Source organism: Limanda limanda, chromosome 3 (assembly GCF_963576545.1).
Source record: "Limanda limanda chromosome 3, fLimLim1.1, whole genome shotgun sequence".
NCBI lineage: Eukaryota > Metazoa > Chordata > Actinopteri > Pleuronectiformes > Pleuronectidae > Limanda > Limanda limanda.
In genome coordinates, this window is record NC_083638.1 from 21038246 (window position 1) to 21063819 (window position 25574).

The 25574-nt window shown below is 42.3% G+C and overlaps 1 protein-coding gene across 2 annotated transcripts; it reads left to right on the forward strand.

The window, feature by feature from the left end:
- Positions 1-4099: 4099 nt before the first annotated feature.
- On the forward strand, positions 4100-14341 carry kif7 (kinesin family member 7). 2 transcript variants are annotated; one of them, XM_061067995.1, is made up of 20 exons: positions 4100-4169; positions 6056-6448; positions 6671-6868; positions 6986-7385; positions 7493-7840; positions 8004-8196; positions 8300-8464; positions 8757-8918; positions 9120-9256; positions 9360-9472; positions 9587-9742; positions 9856-10061; positions 10259-10456; positions 10867-10992; positions 11686-11862; positions 11946-12161; positions 12345-12551; positions 13038-13236; positions 13361-13522; positions 13635-14341. In XM_061067995.1, the coding sequence occupies exons 2-20, from the start codon at positions 6118-6120 to the stop codon at positions 13985-13987; spliced, it is 4047 nt and encodes a 1348-aa protein (XP_060923978.1). In that variant the 5' UTR covers positions 4100-4169; positions 6056-6117; the 3' UTR covers positions 13988-14341. The 2 variants fall into 2 exon arrangements, with proteins under 2 accessions (XP_060923978.1, XP_060923979.1); XM_061067996.1 differs by having other exon boundaries at positions 13638-14341.
- The last annotated feature ends 11233 nt before the right edge of the window (positions 14342-25574 follow it).

Sequence of the window (25574 nt, forward strand, 5' to 3'; positions counted from 1 at the left end):
GCGGGTTCTAAAAGTTTCATTCTGGACACGGGCGGGCGCAGGGAGCGTGTTTCGTTAGACAGACTTAAGCCAGCTCATCTGTTGGCCGGCGAAGAGGTGCTACCGGCCCGGGTTCCCCGTCGTGGTCGCCCCCCTTCTAAGACCCCTGTGTTGTTTTCTCCAGTTGTGCCTCCTGATCCTGTGCCTGTTGTAAATGATGTCCCTTCTGCTTGTTCCACCCCTGCGTTTGCGGACGGGGATCGGCGTAGCCGTTATGGTCGCCTCGTTAAACCCCCTGAGAGGTACTGACTTTTGTCCCATTTTGTATTTTTCCCTCTGGGTGTTCGGGGGGGGGCTGTGTGGCGTGCACTCATGGGTGTGTCCTCTCACCCAGTGGGTTGATGGGAAATGTAAAGGCTGAAGCTATATATACTTCCCGTATGGGGAACATGTGCCAGTTCTTCCTGACTACTGAATAAACAACAGTAAGCAGTACCTGCGTCTCTGCCTTTCCTTGTCCTGCCACAATATATGTATACTGGTACATATATCTAACCCAGTCCTTATACTTACCCTGAGCTTTTTTTACACAAACATAAATGTATATACAGAGATATAGTACAGTATGTGAGCAGTGGTTGTTTGAGAAACACACAGTTCTTGCCGTACAGAGCAGTGCTGTTCAGCAGACAGGCAGCCAAAAACAAGCTGCTGAAAAGAGCCACAGTGTTCCTACTGTGCCTGAATGAACTTTAACTTTTAAATCCGCAAGTACACATTGAAAAATGCATGAGCATGTCTCGTGCGCACTGCGAGTCGTGTATGTGTAATCATTTTCCTGTCAAAAGGACGGGTGTACTTGGACAAATTGTGACGTTGTGATGAAATGTGCCGCACCCCCTCCATCTATCTTCCCCACTGAGCTGTGCCACATTTTGGAAAATGAGACCACACAGAAGTGCATCTGTGGACAGTGAGGCAAAGTGCAGGTTGACTGGGAACAAACAAGGTGTATTTAGTTGCAGAGGAGGCTTCAACCGAGATGACATGACTGGGAGGGCGGGCGAGAAGGGGGGTGGGGGCTTTAGCCACAGGATCCTGAAACAAGCCTGTACGCTGAGTGAAGAAAAAAAAAAGATGCACGGTGATAGCGAGGCAGACAGAGAGCAGTGGTTGAATAGAGATGTCTGAATAGATGATTCAAGCCAGGCAGTCACTGGCTGAGGGTGTGGGCTGAATTAAAAACTGTCTTTTATTACCCCTGGACTCAGTCTGGTCCTCTTGTCTCCCTGATGGGAAATGAAGAGTTCAATCACAATCCCATCCATGTTCCTCAGGGATCCCACAAGAGGAGGTCATTCAGTATTAAAAGCTCAGCTGGGTTTGCCTGTGTGAGAGTACCTGATCTGGAGTCTGGTGTTTTGTCTGTTCTCTGCGCCTCACTGTCCTCTCTTTTCCTCCCCTTCTTCTATGTTATCATATTACATCCACTTTCACATCCTTCTCCTCCAATTCCACTGTCCCGTCTCTTCAGCTCTCAGTGTGGCTGAGTCACACTGTGCAGATAAAAAATAAAAAAAAATCGTAATGAGCACTGGCAGTGTGTGTGGGACTGAAATCAATATATCCTAATCTCTCTGCTTGTGCAGGATAGTCATAAGAAACCATCCCACTCCCTTTGACTGCAGCTTGGGTTATCAGTGGTACTTGCATTTGAAAGGAAATACCTCGGTCTCATCTGAAGTTTAATAGAACAAAGGAGAGTGGGACTGGTGCTGCCGAGGCTCCACATGGTGCAGACAGGACTCTACTGTCAGTTTGGCTCAGGGTCTTATGGTGAGGGTGGAAGGGAGGGAGTGGACATGGTGGTGGAATCCATAGTTGTTGTGTTCAAGGAAGCATAAAAACGAACCTTGTTTTTCGTCTGCCACACCTCTGATCCCCCCTCTTTTTAGTATTGTCAGCAAGGTGTGGTCGTTACAGTCTATGGGGGTTGAAGCCCAAGTGGCCTCTAAACACACAACCAAAAGCATAATAGTTGACTCAAATTACCAACAAAATAGCCAATAAAAAATAATCCCGGGATAGCAGCCTGATAAAATGGATCAATCAAGTCTCATCCATGGATTGAAGCTCCTGTCAGTGATGGAGGCTCCAGGTGAGATGATTCAAATCTTGGGTTTTTTAACTGGAGAAGCAGAGTTTGATTTCAACATATGAGGAATGCAACAGCAGATTGTGCGAATCAGAAACGTTCACAGCAAGAGAATGTCCGGAACATGCAGGAGGGCGAGACGTGACGGAAAAAATTCCATGTATTGGTTTACAGCACTTCGAGTCCTGCCTTGGACTTTATTGTCAAAAACTCTTGAATTTCATTGTCTTCACAAGTTGACAACTTTGTCTACATCTTCCTCGACAAATTTTACCAGAGGTCAGGCAGGAAAAGGTTTCAGAAAATATCTGGAGCAACTGACTAGGACATCTGCTTTCTTACATGCGGCCCCTCCAGAACCTTTCAGTAAAATTCAATGCATGTCTTGAAAGCAGCTTTATTAAATATTGTGTAGCCATGAGCTAACAGTGATGGCTTCTATGGAAGAAGTCGGAGAAAAGGGCGGAAACTAGTGTGTCCATTCCGAGTGTGATCTTTAACACCACAAAGGTGTCGGGGGCAAAATGAACGTTAGCTTAAACCAGCTACCAAAACAAAGAACAGGGGCTGGGATGATAACACACACAGAGGGAGTTTGACTTCATTCTCTTCTCAGGAAGCCATTACTCTACTACTGTTGGCTGCTATATTAATATCATAAGTCTCATATAAATGACCTTTAAGTAAGATTCAAGTCAAAGTGGCTTAATATGTGTCTTCTTTGCCTCTCTGCTGTTTGTTAAATCTCTGTCATTTGTTGTGCTTTCAAATTGCAGTAATTTCATTGTTGTGCCCGAGTCTTGTAGCTGCAGAAGAAAACCTGCAAATGTTCCATAGAAAGAGATGTGTTACTGGGTATTATCAAACTATGATGTAACACTGCCCCCTGCTGGTCACAGATGAGACTTGCTGCACACTCGAAGCCTGCTAACCCTGCTGTGATTTTACAGCGGCTGCAACACTTTCCAACAGAGTGTGGTTTCATCACTGTGGAAAATGTTAAATGCTTGTAAAATGTAGATGGTGAAAAGGTTCAAAGACTCATCATGATATGACAAAGCATGTGTATTAACAATACATTCCTATACAGTCACATAGTGAAAACCTTCCTTGAATTTATCTTGTTTGATTTATTTTATTTATTCGAATTGAACTATTCTATAGAACTCAGAGCGCACTTCTGTCAGAATGCCTTTTTGTAATACCTGGGTTGTTTGTTCTTTTTATTTTTGTCCTTGGTGATTTGTTGTCTTGTTTACTGGGAAACAGAATCTTGAAAAGTGCTATATAAACAAAGTATATTTATTATTATCATCATTGGGTTAGGGTCATTATTGTTAATGATGATAATAATAAACGTTATTTGTATTTCAACTTTTATACAAGAAATGCAGCTCAAGGTGCTTTAGATAAAACTAAAAGTGTTTATATATTAGTATTATCATATTATTCCGTTTCACTATGACTTTTAGCCAAGTATAGACAGTACAGTCTAATTTTACAATGCAAAATCCATCAAATTAAATAGGAATGAAATAAAATATTACTAAAGTAACATAAAAACAAATCAATTTAAAGAAATAGTAAAGTAAAGAAATAAATGAAGAAAATATCCAAATATGATCAATAATAATAGGTCAATAACTTTAATCCAGGGTCACAGGAAATAAAATTAAACAAAAACAATGATATGCTCACTTTTCTTTCTGGTCAGGGTCAATCATAAGATTTACTTGTATTGTTAATTTATAGGTGAGCAACATCAGGGGAAACAAATGCAGAATATGAGGTATCAGAATTAAACTAATACATAGAGCACAGGAATGTTCAGATCCTGTGGTTCTCTGTGGATCGATGTTTAAACCCCTCTTTGTGCTGAGCCTCCTCATCCACGATGCTCCTCAGAGACCAAACCCCAAACACAGCCCAAACTTTCGGGCTCCTCCCTCCAGCTGCCCCCCTCAACCTCCAGGCTCCTGAACCCCCTCCAGAGTTCTGCTGGACCCATGGAGCTGCTGCTGCTGCCTCATAGAAAGTAAGATGTTTCTAACACTAACACCCACTCACCCGGTCGGCGGATCCGGACGGTCAGTAGCTCCTCCGGGTGTCGGTGTCCAGCCTCATCCCCGTGTTGTGGTTTGTTGTTCGGACTGCTCCCTGGCTAAGTGCTAACGTTAGCTTAGCCGAAGTTATCTGGGGGAAACATGGAGCCTGACGAGCAAGTGTATGAACGTGGAAAACCTCTCCGTAGTAGGAGCTTCAGAGAAAGTCGACACCCGTGTGTGTTTCCTCTCACTTGTGTGATTTTTCCTCGCACGGGTAGCGGTTCCCGACGCGTCCATCTTTTCCTGGTGACTTTGGCACACTGTGGTAACGGGGGCTAGCTAACGTTACTGGTAACGGTGGCTAGCTAACGTTACCCTGCTAACATGCTCTAGATAAGTTTACACACACAACAAGTTGGTTCACAACGTTCATTCACGTTGTGTCGCGTTCCTGATCATAGTCAGAGTCGTTGTTTGTGTTATTTGTTTACAATCAAGACGAGTGACGACTTTCAACTAAAGTTACTAACTATAACCTAACTTTATTGAGAGATTCCACATTCAGTTTTCATACTGATTTATTGTTGTGAAAGTCGTAGAGCTACATGTGCTTAAGTATAAATAGTGACGCAGGAGACAATCCAGGTGGTGAGAACCATCTTTACAGAGCATGGATCCGAGAGGCTGTGTTCTGCTGCTGGAGGAGGAGGAGCAGAGGTTGACCCAAACATCCTGATCACACCTCATCACTGCTGAGGTTTTCTGATGAATTCAGTCTGTGCCTCTTTGTGACAGAGCATTGACTCATAACACATCATATCACTAGTTACTGGGTGTAACTATGACTCTATGAACACACACTTGAGTACCCTCAGCACCCTAAAGCCCAATTCACGCTCCTGTGTTGAATCTATGCCGTGTATTTGTTAAAGTTCTTTAAGAAAATGCAATTGCTCTTCAACATCTACCTGCTCGAACTCCAAAATGGCAACACTCGCCACTGTTCTGAAGTAGGCTATGTATGTAACTTCGATGCAGAACCACGGATCGGCCCTAGGGGTCGGAATGTACTTGCTGTTGACTTCAAGTGGGCAAGGAGGCTGCTTCGAGTAGGTGCATAGGTGGTGAAGGTCCTCAGAATTTATCTCAATGTAAACACAAGTTGCAACACCCTCATCCAGGCCTGACATACCACCTAGGAATGTACAATCGTCGAATTTTCTGTCTTGATTTTATCATAGCCCAATTTGTAGATACTCGAAATTTAGCTATCTGCCTTTGTGTTTATGCAAATCCGGAAGTAGAAGATAGATCGGTTTGTTTCAAAGATTATGGAGCAGTGCTAGCCTCTTGGCAATCTTTAGTCGTAGTTCTGTTGTGTGCCCTCTACTGGAAATCTCCCTTAACATGCATTGCACCTAAACACTTATAGGTAAACAATAACATTTACGATGCAGCCGGTTGCCTACGCGTGTTTACACTGTAAGTTTGTTGGGGGCCTTGGGGCTCGTTTCAATTTCTGCCTTCATGTGCAAAGGGTACGTCCATTGCAAGTGATTAAGCCAAAACAACTTGCATACTTCGATGCTTCCATGCTTTCTTCCTCATGTCCTCTTATCATCTGGCTAGAACTATAGGCTAGACTAACCCCCTTGATCTCTGATGGTACTGCTCTATTTTGTGCACAAATTAATTGAAAGGGCTGTGAAAGATGCTCTTGTGGCAAAAAATGTTGAACTAGAAAAAGTGTGTTTTGAGCTACTAGGTTGGTTTGCTGTATTACCATGTAACCACTCACCACCTCACTAGTAGTCTTATTACATTCTTCCAGATTCTTCCAAAACCTTTTGTGACATATGATGTTTATCTCCTGTAGTGGTCCAAAGATGAACAATACATAACAGAAGAAAATAGAAGGGCTCCAACAGCGAAGCAGAGATGTCTCCTAAACTGCCTGGTGGCCAAGGCAGAGGGGACTTTTCCGCAGTGCAAGTAGCTGTTCGAGTGCGCCCCCTGCTGCCTAAAGAGCTACTACACTGCCATGAGAGCTGTATCACTGTGGACACTGAACTTTGTCGGGTCACCCTGGGCCATGACAGACACTTCCTTTCTGACTTCCTGTTTGAAGAATCCTGCTGTCAGGAGGAGGTTTATTCTGAGTCTGTACAGCCACTCATCGACGCCTTCTTCCAAGGGTTCAATGCCACAGTGTTTGCCTATGGACAGACAGGCTCCGGCAAGACCTACACCATCGGAGAAGCTAATATTTGTAAGTTACTGATTCTTTTTTTACTCTTTCTACATTGTCTACTTCAAAATATTTGGTTCCAACACTGTTTTTCATCATCAGCGTAAATTTGAGCTGATATTTTCCCTTTTCCTTCCTATTCAATGGTATTTTGCATTGGATAATACCAGAAAATAAGAAGACATCAATGTGACTTGTCCAAACCAGTTGCATGTAATTATGTGTATTTGAATTGTGTTGTAGGTTCCTTTAGAGATGAGGTGCAGGGTATCATTCCAAGGGCTGTTGCGGATGTCTTCAAGCTGTTAGATGAAAATGACCTCACAGACTTCTCTGTCCGAGTGTCCTACCTGGAGGTCTACAAAGAGGAGTTCAATGACCTACTGGAGGTAGAGACGGCCAGCAAGGACATCCACATCCGAGAGGATAAAGGCAACATTGGTATGAAATACTCAAATTTTCATTCCGCTGTTACATGCACATTTCTGCAGTTGTGAGAATTGTTAATGGTTGGTGAATGCACGTATTAACATTTTATATCTGTGTGTGCTTTCATAGTTTTGTGTGGCGTGAAAGAGTGTGAAGTGGAGGGTCTTGATGAGGTGTTGAGTTTACTAGAGTCCGGAAACACAGCCCGGCACACTGGCGCAACCCAGATGAATCAAAACTCCAGCCGGTCACACACCATTTTTACAGTGTACATGGACCAACGTCGGGGGATTTCACGCCTTTACGGTACCACTGCAACTTCTGGACCACAAATGTTGTCTTCCAAATTCCACTTTGTTGACCTGGCGGGGTCGGAGCGCATTTTAAGGACAGGGAACACTGGAGAGAGACTGAAGGAGAGCATCCAGATTAACAGCGGACTGCTGGCCCTGGGAAATGTTATCGGGGCGCTGGGGGACCCCAAGAGGAAAGGCTCTCACATACCATACAGAGATTCTAAAATCACTAGGTATGGTTTTATTAAGTTGATCAGACACATGAGATACCGTAACATAATACAGGATCTGTTGTTAAATATCAGTTTGGTTTAATATATATAACCTTTGTATCTTCTAGGATCCTAAAAGATTCCTTAGGAGGAAATTCCAAAACACTGATGATTGCCTGCATCAGCCCATCCTCCGCAGACTTTGATGAGAGTCTGAATACACTTAACTATGCCACGAGGGCGAGAAACATTCAGAACAAGGCGACTGTCAACTGCAAGCGTGAGCCCGATCGTGTAGAAGGGCTGGAGCAACAGATCAAGGCCCTGCGCAGAGCCCTCGAAAACCGCCACCGCTCAGAGACCCGCATCATCGCTCACGCTGATCCAAACAGGAGGCCACGACGCGGAGAGGGAGAGATCAGCAGGATGCAGGCCCAAAGTGCTCACTACCGGATCTGCACGGACACTGCTTACAGGTTAAAGTCCATTCATCAATCAAACTACATTTGGTTTGTTGTCATGTTGTTAAACTACTCTTGAAACGTCTTTTAAAAAATGAATAATAGAATGTAAGTTTATATATATGCTGCATTCCTTAACGTAATTTCACTCCATTTGAATGTTGCTGATATATCACAGGTTACTGCGGGAGCTGCAGAGTGAAGGGGCCCTGACTGCAGAGCAGAGTTTGAAGGTGAAGGAGTGGCTGTGCTCGGTGGAGGAGGAACAGAGCCGACTGACCACTGCTTCAGGACCAGACAGTGGGATCGAGAACAGCTCCACTGAGGAAAGTGTTGCACTGAGGAGGGGAAGGCCCACTGTCAGGAACCAGGTCAGTCTCTTAAACTCCCTCAACTATTTAGACAATAATTAGAAGAATTTTAAGGAATTGAGGTTCCTTACTGATATGTCTATGAATGTTTTTTTATGAGCAGGATCCAGAGGCTCAAGAGGAGAGGTGGAGTCATGAGCATGAAACTGAGAAAGGTGGAGAGAATGAGGACAGTGTTCAGCTTCAGGCCCAGATTCAGCGGTTGGAGATGGAGAACACAGACTTTTTAGCTGCTCTGGAGGATGCTATGGAACAATACAAGCAGCAGGTCAAACACACTCTTATTCTAATGTTTTTATCGTATGTATCATACGTAGGATCCATGGCTTAACAATTGAACCGGACCAACATTATTCCATTTTCTTTTGAGCAAAAACCAAGTTAAATTTAAGTGGTCGAAGGCTTCATTAAAGATTTGGTCAAAGACTAAAGATTTGCATTATACAGATATTCTCCCTGATGGAAAACTACCATAACACATGTTTCTGTGCATTCTACTTGAACCTACGCTTTAGCCTTAGGATATCTTCTAACTTATGTGATTGTTTTCCCCGACTCAGAGTTGCAAACTGCAGGAGCAGAAGGACCTGATCGCAGAGCTGCAGTGTCAGCTGTCCACTCCAGGGCTGGTGGGCCTGGGCCTTAACTTGAGAACCCGGCCACACACTGCCCCTATTGCCTCCATGCAGCAGCAGAGTCAGAATGGAGTCACATTCAGACAGGTAACCAACCAGTAGAGCTAGGTTTCCAGCTGTGATCTTTCCTTCCCTGAAGTGTGATATGACTTTAAAAAGTTTTCCTGTGGCAAGAAATGAAGGTGCATGTTGAGATTCTGGGATGAATTTATACTGAAATTGAAACTATACATTCATCATATCAGAAAAAGATAGAAACTGGAAAATTCTGTGGGTGTGTGGTTGCAGATGAGTCCAGTGGGCTACACCGGTAATGGGCCTGGTGGTGATCACGATGGGAGCTTCTTTGAGGAGCTGGGGATCCAAGGAGGAGCAGAAATGTCGGACACAGAAGAAGAGAGCAACTTCTGCCAAGAGAGACGCAAGTAAGTTGTGTTTATAGAAATCACAACCTACAAATTTCAGATGATTCAGGGTCAGTGTGCCATTTTTAAAGTACCTATGATGTAATGCTAGTGATTGTCTCAGGCAGGTGAATCTAACCTGGACTAACAGGGACGTGTTGTTTGGAGGACTAACAGCTGGTGGTAAAGGTCCAACATCTCAGCTGCCGCAGCACATGTGTTTGACCAGAAAAGCATGTAAGTGTAGAACTGTCTGATGGGCCTGTCTTTCAATTACTGCCACCAAGCCTTGTCCGCTTCCTCATTTCACCTCCCGACTGAGCTGTTGTTTACTCTCTGATCACTGTGTAGCCAACTCCAGTTCTGGGGACACATCGGCACGTGGGAGCTTGAAAGGTTTTGAAGGCAGTTCAGATTGGGGGCTACATCAGGCACAGCAGAAGATCCGCGAGCTGTCCGTCACCATACGCATGAAGGAAGAACTCATCAAGGAGCTGGTCAAAACAGGTATCCATCTGCGTTATCCTTTATTAGCTGGGCCTTTTCCAAATAAAGCCTTGTCTCTGTTTTCTTTATGTCAATTGTTAATCTTTGCCTTTGTTTTGGTGTTATTTTTGCAGGTAAGGATGCTCAGGCCCTGAACAGGCAGTACAGCCATAAGATCACAGCTCTGGAGAGTGAAGCTGTGCAGGCTCGACAGGAGCTGCAGGAGGCGCAGCGGCAGCTGCAGGATCTAGAGAGACAGGAGCGAGAGATCAGCACAACGGACAACACAAGAGCACAGGAATGTCGCAGGAAGATAGCTGCTGCTCAGAGCAAAGTCAAGGTTTGTCATACCTAGTCCTTATTAACGCATCAGCAACACAGTCATGTGGAATTCATTTTGTGGCCTTGAATAGTTCTGTGCTGCAAATATACTATTTTAAACCCAGGTTCCTGCTTAATGACTAATCCCTTGATGTATGATTAAAAGCAGAACTTCTACTCTGACCCTAATGTAACATTTTTATGGTGGTGCTGTAGGTTCTAAGTCAACGTCAACGGGATACTGCTCGTCTAGCTAACCTGCCAGCACAGAACGAACGCCGCGTGTTGGAGCTGGAGCGCAGTGTGCAGTCTATGAGGCAGCAGCAGGAGCAGCTCCAGAAGCGGCTGCGTGAGGAAAGTCAGCAGAAACGACGTCTAGAGACCGAGATGCAGCGAAGAACTCACAGAGTCAAGGTAGCACTGACGGGAACACACTGACAGAGCAGCATGAGTACATGTTTTTAATGATCAAACAAACACTGTTAGTGTATTTAAGAAATGTATATCACCACCCAATGCTTCGGTTTTCTCAATCCTACACTGATGTAGCTGTTAATTTGATGGCAAATGTATCAGTGGAGATGGGACAGATCCCACTTGGCTTCAACATATGGTTTCTTACTGAGAGTTTTCTTGGTAGCATTGATTGCTAAACTGCTCTCAGTTTAAAAGAACGTTCTGTCAGAGTTGCCTGTAATTGTTGGAGTTTACCATAAATATCACAGTACATTAGTGCAAAAAGCATTTATTTACTTAGAATAAGTGTTCCTTTTATCGTCATCGTCCTGTAATTCATTTGGTCTTCTCCCCTGCCTCCACCGCAGGAGCTCGAGATAAAGAACGAGCAGCAACAGAAGATCCTGAGGATAAAAACGGAGGAGATTGCTGCGTATCAGAAGCAGAGACGCAGTGGCAGCAACGGCTCAGTCATGTCACTGGAGGAACAACAGGTGACACTATTTTCTTATTTCAAATTCTATTTTCTTATTTCAAATACTGCAGTGTTAATAAAAAATCAGTCAGTTTGATGTGAAACCATCTGTTAGTTTCATCACCCACATGATCCACTGAAGAGAAGTCATTTCATTTTATTGCAGTGTTTTGTGAAATTGACAAACAGATATTTAAGCTTATTAATCATAGAACACTGTTATAACGTGTTCAAGGTGATAAATTTGACTTTAAATTGCACGCGATAACCAAGTATTTTTTATTAGAACTGAATAACCTTTTTAAGCATTGAAAATACTCTGATGCATGAAAATAAAAAATGAAAAATACTTGATAATATGAATTCTCGTGCTAGTACAGAAACATTGTTATATTTCATGCCGGTATTGTAACCATTTTTTAAAAGCCTGCGCTGTCGGTCCAGCATATTTCGTGGTCCATAGTTCACATCTAAACTTCTCATTTACTGAACCTTTTGCAACATCTTAGTCACAAAATAGTATATTACAGAAAGCATCATGATGAGTCTCATGTGTTGTTATTACAGTGCAAATACACAAGCATTTTAATCTATTGTCAGAAGTAATATAATAAATGTAATCTTCATGAGAATTGACGAAAATGTGCTAAATGTATTTTCACTTCCTGACTTTGTCACTATCTTTCCTGTGTGCTTTACAACCAATGAGCAGAAGATTGAAGAACAAAAACGCTGGCTTGATGAGGAAATGGAGAAGGTTCTGGAACAGAGAAGAGGACTTGAAGGTTTGGAAGGAGAGCTGACCAAGCGAGAGACGATCCTGGCGAAGAAAGAAGCCCTGCTTCAGGAACGCAGCGGACTGGAGACCAAGCGGCTCCGCTCCAGTCAGGTATCATTCCACCCAAACCACTCACTTCAGCAGTCATGGGAAACTGGCAAAATACTGAATGTGTGTTTTCATCTTCTCACCAGGCCCTGAGTAAGGACCTGGTGACGCTAACAGGGCGGATTGAAACCCTTGAGAGCGAGTTGAGTGAGAGGAACGGCCTCCTTCGCAGCAGCAGCGCTCAAGACTCGCAACAGATCCGCCAGGAGATCTCCAACCTCCGGCAAGAGAAAGATTCGCTGCTCAAACAGCGAGTGGAGCTGGACGATAAGCTGCGGCAGGGCAACCTGCTCTCCCCTGAGGTCAGATATTACTCTGGAGATCAAGCATTTTAATGTGTTATGCTCAGAATGAGATAGAGATAAAATACTTAGCAATTATGGTAATTCTGGCTGGCAGGACCATGGTACTAATTAGTCCTTCCTGGAAACTCTAATATTAGCTGTCTGCTCACATTATCTTTAAGATTGTGTCTGTTCTTTCAGGAGGAGCGAACGCTTTTCCAGTTGGACGAGGCCATCGAGGCTCTGGATGCCGCCATCGAGTACAAGAATGAGGCCATCAGTCAAAGACAGAGGCAGCTGAGGGCTTCTGCCAGTATGCTCTCCCAGTGGGAGATGAACCTCATGGCCAAGCTCAGCTATCTGTCTGGCTCTGAGACCAGAGCCCTGCTGTGCAAGTACTTTGACAAGGTCTGAACTTCCGTGTGAGATTCGACTTTTCTTTTACCGTGTTCATCCATTTCAGTCATCCAAAATGCAACATTCTATATTGTTTGACAATACTTTTTGTTGGTTACAGTATCAAGCGTATTAAACAAAGTCCTAAATAGTCATAAGCCATTTTCAGGCATGAACGAAAATGTCAGGAAAAATTGGCTCTTGAACTTTTCCGGAGAACTCAGCAGAGGATTGTCAGATGGGTTCAGAACAACAGGGAAATGTCCAGAACATTCAGGCAACAGGGTGATGTTTGTGTGGATCAGCATGAAGCAGGACTTGACAGATTAATAATGGGGCGGAGAGCAGTTATGTTTGTAGCACATCAACACCATTTTCACATGGGCCCACTCGTTCATGATCTGGATGTTTCACTAGTGGGCTGCTAGGAAAAGTTGTTGAAAATGTCCGGAGGCATTGACATTTGCCTTCTCATGTTGATGTGGATGTTTAATGCAGGTGGTGACTCTGCGTGAGGAAGAGCGAAAGCTGCAACTAGCCCTGGCTGAGCTGGAAATGCAATTGGACGAGCAGCAGAAACTGGTGCAGTGGCTGGAGAATGCCCTCGATCGCACACAACTGGACACGGATCGCCGACTCACACAGCAGCAGAAGGAACATGAGAAGAGTGTGCAGCTCTTACTGCAGCAATGTCGAGGTGCATGGATATTCACAAAATAATGATTTGATAACAGATTCAAATACTTTCCATAATCAGCTGTTAAAACTAATAAGTACTAGTACTCGTGTTACTTAATGTTTGTATTCTCTGACCCTGACAGAGCAAATGGACGAGGGGTTGGCAGGACGGCAGCGGCAGTACGAGGGCTGGATCCATAACCTCAGCACGGAGCTCAACCACTTCAAGGCTGCTAATGTGGATCTAAGCAACAAGCTGAGGGAGCTCTGTGGTTCAGCCAGCCAGCCTAAGGAGTATGCTAAAGGTAAATATGTGTAAATGTTGGATATGCCTGTCTTGCCCTTAGATCTCTGTCTTCAAACCTTTTTTTGTTGATTAATCTGTTGACTGGCCTTGTCTCTCATCTGATGGTAAAGCAGCAAGCGTCTGCAGCATGGAGAGGCTGACCCGCAGCCCCGAGGACAGCCCAGGGGCCAAAACTCCCAGGTCTAGGGAGGAAATGCGTGAGCTGGTAAACACCCCGCTCCCGTCCACATGGCGGCGCTCTTCCCTACCTATAGAGGAACCTGCAGTCATGGATGAACTGTGGCTTCAAGCGACTGGGGACGTGTCGGTTAACCGTGTCGTTCAAACTGGTATGGGGCCCTGGGCCGGGCAGACATCCCTGCCTGTGGTTAAATCTCGCCGAGAGTCACGTCGCCCCAGCCTCAACGTGGGACCCCTGAACTCAAACAATGCATTAATCGACGTACGGAGGAACCCTGTCTGAATTTTACTCAAATGTTACTTTTACGACCAATCACCTAGATTTTGTTCTGTGGTTTCAGAAATATTGTTTTATCCACTTTTTGTCTTTGTATTACAATTTTTATCCTTGTATATAAAGTTTTGTATTAAAAACAGAAATCCACTGATTTTTACAAGAAGCACTTTCACTAAGGTAGAGTCTAAGTTTCCGTTTCACACCGTCATTTGTATGTTTATATTCTTAGCAACCATGGAAGTCAATAAGACGTGAAGTAATTACATTATTACAATTTGACGTTGTCTTTTTTTTTTCCGAATAAGGAAGCGTCTTTTGACCTTCAAAATATTTTATATTAAACTGTTCTTGTCTTCCACACTCAACTGGCTTGTGTTTTCAGTGGCAGACAAAAAACTCCAGGTAATGTAATGCACAACATTTTTCTCACACTGCTAGAAAATATAAACCACAATAGAAATAAAGGAATTAATCATTGGAATCTATTTCAGTAATACACTGTAACAAAGTAGGGTAAACATAAGTGAAATCCCTTGAATCAGGTAATTTAAGACAGGTTTTCCCACGGGGAAGATGAGATACGTGAGGCAAAGATGCTTTGCAATTAACATAAAAAATGTTGAACCAACACACAGACATGATACACTTGAGAATATGATTCACTCAGATGCTCATCCATTAAAGTCCATAAATTTACTCCGAAATAACAGGGGGGAAATGATAAGCCTTTTTCTGAGTGCCCCTCTAGACACCCAAGGACACCCTACTATACATCATGACCAGTGTTGGGAAGGATACTTTCAAAACGTATTCCGTTACAGAATACAGAATACATGCCCAAAAATGTAATCTGTAACGTATTCCATTACATTAACTAATCTGAGTAACGTATTCTGAATACTTGGAATACATCCGGTTTGTATTGCATTTTTTAAGTGTATGATTGCCGCGTTGTTATAGTCAGTGGAGCAGCAGCAGTTTAAACTCTCTCTCCGCCGATGCGGCGGGCCAGCTGGATGTCCGGCTCCCATCCACTCCCACGTCTGTGCCGGCCCCACCGGAGGCTGAAGGACCCCCCCCCCCCTGCGCCAAGGCTGCCTCGCGCCGTGCTACGATCGTTTCGGCGTCGAGTCTATTTTTTTTTGCGCTTGACGCGAGCGTATCGCTCCATGAAACACACTGAAAAATGATTTTAAACGATATTGATGACATTTTATATGATATAAATGATAAAGTATGCATCCCATAGTTTGTATTCCCCTTCTGTTGTCCTGGAGTTTTAATTTTACCAATTTTACCGATCACATTATTAAATGCCCCCCTCTGCCCATCCACTACAGACACACAAGCAGTCATAAAGATAAAAAGAGAGGGGGGGCGGCGGAGAATACGTAATTTACCCTCGACACCCGACATTGAACGGAGAGAACAGCGGAGAAGTTCTTGAGGATGGATGAAATTAAATTGGGACGCTGTTCCAGTTAATGTTGGAGCAACAAGTGACTATATGCTTTTATACTACTGGGTCAACGGGTGATATTATTAGCGCTGCCCGGCGCTTCAGCGTCCGGTGTGAACCCGGCGTGCCTCGCTGGTCTCCTGCAGAGCCATGACAGCGGAGCTCTGGAGCGCAGGTCGGTCTTCTCTCACCAGGTGCTGGAAGGGCAGCTTGCGGATCAGCAGCTCCGTAGATTTCTGGTAGCGACGGAACTCTCTCAGAGCCTCGGTCCCGGGGCCTGTAACGGTCCCGAGCCGGTGGCGGTGAGGCTTCTTCACGCCGCCGGGGGCCGGGGCGCTCTTACGGCAGCCCTGGTCTCCAGCTGCTTCCTGGGGGCTTTGCCGCCGGTGGATTTACGAGAGAGTGAATAAACTCGAGAAGTACCGTCATGTAATCCACTGATTTCAACAATGTAACTGTATTCTGAATACCATCTATTTAATTTGTAACTGTAACGGAATACAGTTACTCATAATTTGTATTCTAAATACGTAACGCCGTTACATGTATTCCGTTACTCCCCAACACTGATCATGACTAATTACGTAAAACCAAGCATTAAAGTCAGATTCTACTGTTACAACATATGTAACATCTATAGAGAGCTAGTTTAATTTAAAAAGTAGACCCATTACCACTATTACCACTATTGAATGGAATGTTTAGCATTAACCTAATGCAACCAGCAGCCAATTAATATGATATATGGCGATAGCTGTAATTGTGCTCTACCTATCGAGTCTTCTGATCTGCATAAACTTCCAAGTTATTCCAACACTGTATCAAAAATAATCCTGAACTCCATAATGTAGGAATACAAGAGACAGTGAGATAGTGTTGCCATCTGAGCACTAGAGGGCGGTATGTCCTCAGTTTTTCTCATGAGTTGAATTTAACAGAGGGAGTGAGTGCAAAATTGATGCCCATTTAAAACACCAACCAGACTTAAAAAATGTTGCCAGTTTTAAAAAGAATATTATTACAATAATTATACAAATTAAAATACTGTTTTAAAGTAGTTTATTTTATTTTCATGGTTTAATGATAAATTCAACTTCACTATTTCGTATCAAAACTATAAAAAGTCCTGACTTCTTCATGCTGTCCAGAAAATAAAACAACCTATCGAACTTGAAGTAAAGCCGGGTATCGATCCGAGCAACACTTTCCTGCTCAGATGAGCTGGAATAATTGCCCCCACATTTTAAGGGTATAGATTCTTGGTGAGAATAAATTAGTTTAAAGCCTAAATTTAAAGAGAAACCATCAGAGAACAAGATGCAGAGAGAACGGAAATTTAATCTTGAGACTCAGTGAAGCAGATATAAACCTGCAGCGTGTTTGCTTTATTCTGAGTATGATCATTTGGACGGTGCATAAACTTCACGAGGGAAACTGTTCTCTTGAGGTCTAAAATAACAGTAGAGTTTTGGATCACTAGTGCAGAGCAAAGTCTCAATGAGAGATCTCCCATACTGTGTCTATCTTGTTTCCTGCCAGCACAGACATGTGATCACCTGGACTCTGTAAGTGCTGTAAGATGTTAGCGGTGCACCAATTAAAAAGGAGAACAGCGTGTAAATACAGTTTGTATTTGCTGATGTGTGGGAAGACAGGGACGATGCAACAGGGCAGGCAAAGCAGGCCATTACCAAGGGACCCCAAACTGAGAGAGGAACCGGATAACGACTGGTTGTATTTAATTTACTAAGAACCCTCTTAATTTCTACATTTGCTATAGACACCACATTTGTGAACCACCTAATGAGGCCCCATGTTATAGCTAGTTTTACAGGTTTGGTTGAAGACTATGATGACTAAATTTGTGCGCATTGACACATGAAATGAACTCCGGATAAACTCCTGAAATTGCTGTTGCAGTGGACATTTTGGATACTTTTCCGAGTGAGCTCAAACCTATCTCAGGGTGAAAAATAGGAGTGTAATTGACTAAATAAGTCGTAATTGAAAATTTCAATTTGGATTAAAAAATGTAGGAGCTTTTGTCGATAAGGGCCGATGAGGTGCTTTAATTAAACCATGCACATTGTATACGTTATGTCCTGCCCCTCACCTGAACATCTCCTTATACTTTATTCATACGTGAAAGGGAAACTCTGGAAAATGTCCAGTTTTCTGGACATGTTCCATCATTAAGAAAACAGCTTATGATGCGCCTTAGTGGAAGTTTTGCACCTAAACTTATACTTAACTATTAGTCATGTGTGTGTTTGCGCTTATAGTCTTTGCTGATGACTTTTGCCTGACGCCCCCAAAGTCCCTTGAGACGCTCCCGCTGGAAATGTTTGCTCGGCCTTAAAATGAATGAAACTGGGCATTTCTGTGTACAATGGTTTCTTTCTCTGTGCCACCACGGAGGGGCACTAAAGTGACAAATGCTCACCCTCTCTGTAGAGGTTCTTAAACATTGGGTTAACAGATAAAAACTCATCTATCACCACTTTGTTAAGAGGCCACAGAGGCAGAAATATATATCCACCCTCACCTCATCTGTTTTTTTATTTATATACACGCAAGAATGAAAAGATACATATGCCTCATGTTCTTCCTCACACGAACCATGTCATTATAGGAGTCATGTTATATATTGAATACTTGATTAACTAAATTAGAGCTTCGTTAAGTGACAGAATGTGTGTTGGGTTTTCTGTTAAACTTTTTAGATGAAACTCTAGATACGTTAATTCTAATAATGATCATTTTATTTTGAATTCTAGATCTTTCACCTCAAACAAACGAAAATGCAACAAACCGTTACTCTCTGGTAACTTCATCATCATCAGTCAAAAGGATAACACGGTAAAGGGGAGGCTGTCGCTGATTGGTTGCCAGCAGTTTGCCGTCGCTGTGACGTGCTCGCAGCCGTGAGGAGGAGGAAGCGTTCGGAGAGAAAAGCGTCAGAGAGGAGGTGAGAGGAGAGGAGACCATCCCAGGCTCTGCCAGGGACACAGGGAGGAGAAGACACAAGGAGACGAGGCTCTTCTGTGCACCGACCTCCCGCCGTAACCTCCCGATCACGCACGGATACAAACGCGCAATTGACCGCGAAGCTCTCCTCCTCATCCTCCTCCTCCTCCTCCTCCATCCTCCTCCTCCTCCTCCACAGCCGGGAGGACACGCAGCCGGATTTATCGATCCGATCCACGCTCACCTGCACACCTGGAGCCCGGAGGATGCTGCACCGACCCGACCTGCTCCACACGTGGATGTTTTTTTCCCTCCGCGGATGCAGGACGCAGCTGACGATGGAAAGTGAGTGTAATGATCTTCACCGATGAGACCTGGCTGCATGCACGTCGGTGCATCTCATTCACTGACATGGATGTTATTGACCTGCTGCATTTATTTAATATATTAAGTTCTGGTGTTTCTCATTTGTCGTCAAAGCCACAACCAACAGATACAGACACAGTGAACTAGTCCGTCTTATTCTCATCGATCAGAACAATTAGATTCTAATTTCTTTCAGAGAGCAAATGTATAGTTGACCCATGTGACAAAGACTTGTTCAGCCAGGCCTGGTGTGTTTCACTCGTCCTCAAACATCCTGATCTAATAAATGCAAACGTCTCACCTTCATAGTGAGACGATTACTGATGTGTCCACTTGTACACACAACCAGAAAGTGACGCATATGTCAACGCATCTATTTCCCAATTAAAAGCACTGACGTCACACGCACTGACCAAGAGAAGCGTGAGTTCATCATGAGGTTATTTCGAGCCATAACCAATAAACTAACACACACACATTAAAAGCTGTTTTGCTCATGTACAACATTTATTGAGAAGAGAAATTACACAGAAGGATTCACTAAACCAATTGAGTTCATAACAGAGTGTGTAAGACTACGGCATAAAGACTCAGGCCTCAATGCCACCTGACCTAAGACCATTTGAATTAAAACGTTTATTCAACCTGTGATTTTAACCTGATGATTCTTAATACAAATGATGAAAAATATATAATAAGGAGCTGAGTTTAAACTTAAAGCAGGGGGGCTTTTTTTTAGTCAATTCTATGGGTGAACTTGAAAAGTGTGGGAGGCAGGATTCAAACTAAAAAACAGCTACAGGTTGACTTCATGGTGAAAATTAGTAAGTCACACCTTTAGTGGTAAAGAGCAACAGGAGCATTTTAGGTTAATTAGTTAGTTAGTTAGTTAATGAGCCTTTTAACCATATTGTAGTTAATACAAAATGTGAACAAAGTCTTACAGAGTGGCAGGTGGATCTTTCATTTAACTTTCCAAATCAAAAGACAGTAATAATCATGTATTAAAATAAAGAACTGGTTGTATTTGATTGAAAAGTCATTGGTGTTATTATGTTACCATTTTTAAATCCCATGTGCCAGTTGTTGAATGAGGCCTGTCACTAAAGGCCGATGCATTAACACCATCATCATTGTCTTTGTTCCCAGCAGGAAGCTTCAGACTTAACCTTGTGCTGCTGAATCAACCAGCGGAGCCGTTCCTGTCTTTGGTTATCTAGCTGTATGAGTGTTAATCCTCCTTCATAAAGCTAGATAACCGAAAGTAGGAATGACCTCCACATCCCCCCATCTCCTAACGAAGAGAAGAAAGAGAGAAAACCACAGATGGCAATACATGAGGACACAGAGTGTGCTCAGGTAGGTCTTCACATATCGAACAGTTGTTTTCATCTGAACCTGAAATGATTTTAGTCATTTATCAAAAGACAAGGTCTATCACAGTTAGAGGTGAACCATTACTCTAATTACTGATACATTGGTGTATGAGCTTAACTGATCAGGTTAAAGTCAGCTTCCAACTTCTCAATTGTGAGGATCTTTGTATTCTAATGGGTGAGTCCACAATTAACATTTGACATACAGACAAAATCAATCATGAAAATAATTATTAGTTGCAGCCTTAAGACACAGAGGGAAACAGATCAATACTATATGTCCTTCTATTTAAGTTTTTTGAAATTTAAGGATTTACACTTTGATATGCTTTTAAAAGAAGATAGAAAGTCATTTTCTGCAGGATGTTGGGGGCACATTTCAAGGATTGATTTAAACAGATGAGACACTTTCTCTTTTATACAGAAGAAAGTTAGACATACTATACCAAAAGTGAACTTTGTAACAGGTGAGTAGGCAAGAAGAAGAGACAGCTGCACGTCTTCTTGCTCAACAAAGAACATTTAATATTCAGTCAAAAATCTTCTTCAGATTTATACCTGCAGAAGGCAGAATGCAGCCAGTGTGGACATCTCAACTTAAATGTTTCTTTCCCACATTTTCTTCTGACACACTTTTGATATGTCTGATTTCACTGTTACTTGCTGTTAAGTTGTCCCTTCATTATAATGTCTCTGTTTAACAAACCAGTAACTTAACTTTTGCTTAATGTTGCTGTTTCTTTGTTTAAACTCAGAAGCTATATAAATATAAATTACACTTAATTTGTGAATGAATTGAATTTTGCACTTATTCAAATAATTGCATCAAAACAGATGCCCTCATTCTTTGGCTTATAACATGCTGAAAATTAAACAGACTGATTGGAAGAATATATGTCCGTTATAATAAGCAAGCATTTGATGATCTGCTGTTTTAAATTATACAATTAAGAAACTATTGCTTTTAATTATTGCTGTTAGTTCCCTAATCCGGCATATTAAAAATAAAGTTAACATATAAATAATAAAACGAATTAATGAATCAAGTTTGCATGACACTGTCTGGTTTAGAAATGATTTATAAATTATCTTTACCTTTTGATTCATACAAAATACATTCGTTTTTTTACATTTGTTTTACTATAGGTCATCTTTTAAATTGAATCTCGATGCTCATGCATAAGGAGATTGTCCGACTGTCATAGTGAAATCTAAAACGTGTCCCTGTGTCAGACACTGTCAGTGCAGAGGCCTCCTGCCTTGACTGAGTCTCATGTGCGGGTTGCAGCTCATCCTCATGAACACCGGGTTGTGTGAACGGAAGCCATCTTGACGCCGCCTCCCTGCTGCCTCTAAAATGGTTGTGTTGGCGCGGAGCTGTGGCGCGTTAATTGGTGCATCGTTGTGTGTCTGTCAGCCGCTAATCAGCGCGGTGTGTGTGAGTCCTTGTGACTTTAGTGTCATCACTCCTCTGATTGATGGAGCTGCTGCTGTAATTAGTGAGGTCACATCTCCGAGGCCTGTAAAAGGTGAAGCTTCCAACTTCTTATAGTGTCAAAGTGAATATTAAAGCAGTGATGCAGTGGTGGACAATGTCAGGACACTTTCATTTAAGGTTATTATAGTATCTCTTGGATCTCAGTAATAGCATTAATCATAACAGGTAAATAGTCTATTTGGTAAATTCAAGTTTCAACACTCCACCCTGGTGATAGTGGACTGCTCTAATTACTTAAAAAATACATACGTTTTATAATAAGCAAGATAAATAAATGTATTCACTGATCCACAGTCTTTTTTCAATCTCTTGACATTATAAGATTATTAAGACTGTCAATATAGAGCAGACAAAATAATTCAGTTATATTAATGGAAAAAAGCTAGGAAACATAAAAATGCATAAAATGTATATCTACAATACGTTATAAGAAATAAGAAATACACCCTCCTTGCTTAAGATTTTATCATACATTGTTTATTTGTTTCTTTAAAACAAATCTTAAGTAACTAGTCCAAAATATTGTTATCTTACATTTAGAGAAATTATAGAGATTAAATAATACTACTAATACTACTACTACTACTAATAATAATACTGGTAATAATAATATACTAATAATAATATACAACTTACAATAGAATGATAACGAATAATATGAAACTTAATTCTTCTGAACACATGTATTTAAGTCAGAGAAGCAAAGCCTAAAACAACAGGCCTTTTATTCTGTAAAGCTGTTCTGGTAAAAAAAAATATGTCCTAGTTCATTCATGCATTAATTATAATTTATTATTCTATTATAAGTATAGTAACGGAGCGATGTAAAGTTTTCATTAATGATTGCATAACCAGTCGTTATACATCGCAGGAGCAGAGGATCAGAGCAGCAGCTTGCATTTATTTTATTTTCCTAAAGGCTAGATCCTCGAAAGCTCGTAAGAATACAGATATTGAAAAGGAAAACGATATAGACTGAAGCCTTTTTACTTTACCTCCATCCCAAACACCTGTCAGTGTCCGTCTGTATCAAGGCATCACCTTTTACAAACTGAGCACATGACAGCAACTCCCTCCCTCTTGTATCCAGATGTTTGAGGAGCTGGTGTTCCCCTCATGTCCAGATGTTGAGCCGCGCTGCAGTAGATCAGTGTTGACGTGCACACAGGCTGAATTTACTGTTCTTTTAAATTGTCATCATCTAAAATGACCCTGCGTTAATTGCCATTGATTCTGACGCAGGGGTGATCGCCTACTCACGTGCATGCGCCTCTGTTTTATCCGCAGTGTTCAGAGAATCATCCCAACAAATAAGAAAAATGCGCTGCAGACATTAAGGCTTCTTGCAAAAATAAAAGTCTTTATTATCCGAACGGTAGCGCTCTCTGTTGGTTTGTGGTTTCCACATCATCTCTGCATGCGGTAAAAAATAAATAAAAGATCAGGCCTGAGTAAAAACAAAGAGCAGGACGAAGACGCAAAATACAGGAAACAATCGCGCAACTCCAGCCGTAAGGAAGAGGACACAGACGAACGGTGCATATTAACATAATTGCATAGAAACAAGGGAAGCAGATATTTAAAGGCGCAGCAGCATCAACCTCCGTCTGAGAACAACAACAAATCCAGATCAGTGTTTGAATAATGGAAGGAGAAATTAAACTCTCATTAGTAATGCTCAAATTGCTTGTGGTGTTAAATATGTTTTATAAAGGTAAAGAAGGCCTTTTGATTCATCAGGACAATTAAGCTGTACTGATAATACCTGTAAGACAGAGCTACACGTCAACATCACAAAGCCTGTGTTTATTCTAAACGGTTTTAATGGCAACCTGGGCCATCACACTTAAATCTACCACTTCACAACATCAAAACATTTGAAGCAGTTTCCATTTGAATTCTGATGGAGAACATTGAAATTTTTCACCATTGACATAATCTGACGTAAATCTGTTATGTCAGGATGCTGCAGAAATCTCTTAAAACTCAGAAAAATCTACTGCAACAGGAAAATAACGTACATGTGTCTTCATAAGGGTCCAGCTCTTTTTATTGTCCTTATCGTTTAGAATTGTCAAACATGAACTCTAATTAAGATTGTGGAGTTAATTTTTAAAACTGCTGCATCATGTCAGTTAAAAATGTAGTTGGTTTTTATCATGGTTTAAAGAAGTCGCCAAATGCATTAGTCAGCACTGTGGCCTGACAAAATAAAAGGGGAACTGTTCCTTTATTAGAAAGCATGCAGGCTGTAATTAGACAAGCAGCTGGGGGGAGGGAGCATGTGTGAAGGTGGCTGATTATATGAGCTCATCCAGTAAAACACTCGATGGCTGCCAGGCACAGATGTGAATCACCCTCGTTATCTTCTTTTAAAAATGTATTTTAGTCTAACATGCAAATGTTTCTCTGTGTGACCCTGTTTGGTGAATTGATTTTGCTGAAATTACATTATATAATATTGACAGTGTAATACAGTGTATTTGTGTTGTGCGTGTGAAAACAATGGAGCATCTCAGAAAGCTTATGTGCGACAGGGTCCCTGAGAGGTTCACCGATTATTTGCTTATTTAAGAAATAACATTTGATATCAACGGACCTTCTCATTTACTGTGAACACTCAATCTTCAATAGTTATCAAAAATCAATCAATCACATTTATAGCCCCAATTCATAAATCCCAATTTGTCTCATATGGGTTTAACAATCTGCACATGGTATGAAATCTACTGTCCTGGTGAGGAAAAACGATGAAAAAAAAAATTCAACCGGAGAAAAAAACCTAGAAACCTTTAGAGAAAGTCTCAAGTGTCTGCCGGTACAGAGAGAAGTGTAATCATTATATTAATAATGTGACCAACGCTCCATATGCACCTGTACGGATGCAAAGTACATGTGACGTTTATTCCCCCGATGCACAGACACAGTGCAGCCCAGTGTCGGGACACACTGTCCCCTGCAGCTGCACAAGACCTGTTGGTAAACAGCAGCCAGAGTCCACATTATCATTCTGATCCTGGCCTTGCCCCACAATGGCTGCTTTGTGAAAGGAGCACTTGACAAAGGTCCACCACCTCTTTTTTCCCCCAAAACTGCACATGTGAGAGTCTGCTGCACTGAATCCTGAGCGTGCAGCGAGGTGGGGACCACGCTCCAGACCAGACAGTGGCAGATGACTGCATTAGCACTGCAAGCATGAGAGTGTCTCCTGGAAAAGTTGGCCCTTTGTCCTCCTGCCTCTTTATGTCTCTCTCACAGCCAGTGGATGTGTGTGTGTGTGTGTGTGTGAGTGTGTGTGGTCTCAAGCCAGAACTAATGTGAATGAAAAAGAATAACGTGGCCAATAGGCCATATGAGTAAACCGCTCAAACAGAAGAGTTGTCTCCTTCCAATCCAAGACATCGGAGGGAATTGCCCCCCTTCAATCAATCATTCTCAAACGATACATTAAATAAAGATGAAGTAGATTATATCTTTTATTATTTTTGTAAATGTGCTTTAACTCTGTAAAGAAAGATGTACACTGGTGGCATCAACAGGAATCATGGACATCTAGACATATAATTATACTTGACTTGAGCTTTGCAGAACGTGAGAGAGTTGCACAGTTGTGTGTTTTTTGGAGGGGTTGCATGATTACCAGAACTACTGAGCATATTAACAGAGAGGATAATCAATAACAACACACAGATCAGACCGTTCAGCGCAGTCAGCCTGAGGTGTGCTTGTTTGTTTTCTACTGTGAGACCTTGTTCTCATGATTTTACCGTGGGGACCTGATCATGGCTGCCCTGTCCCTGTACCAGAACCTGGTAGGTAACGAATGTAAGCTCCCCTGAAGGCAGGACATTGTATGTTTTACGTCCCCCTCTCCCCCCACAAAGATACTGCAGCTGCGATCCCGTCTTAATCTGGGGGGGATAAACG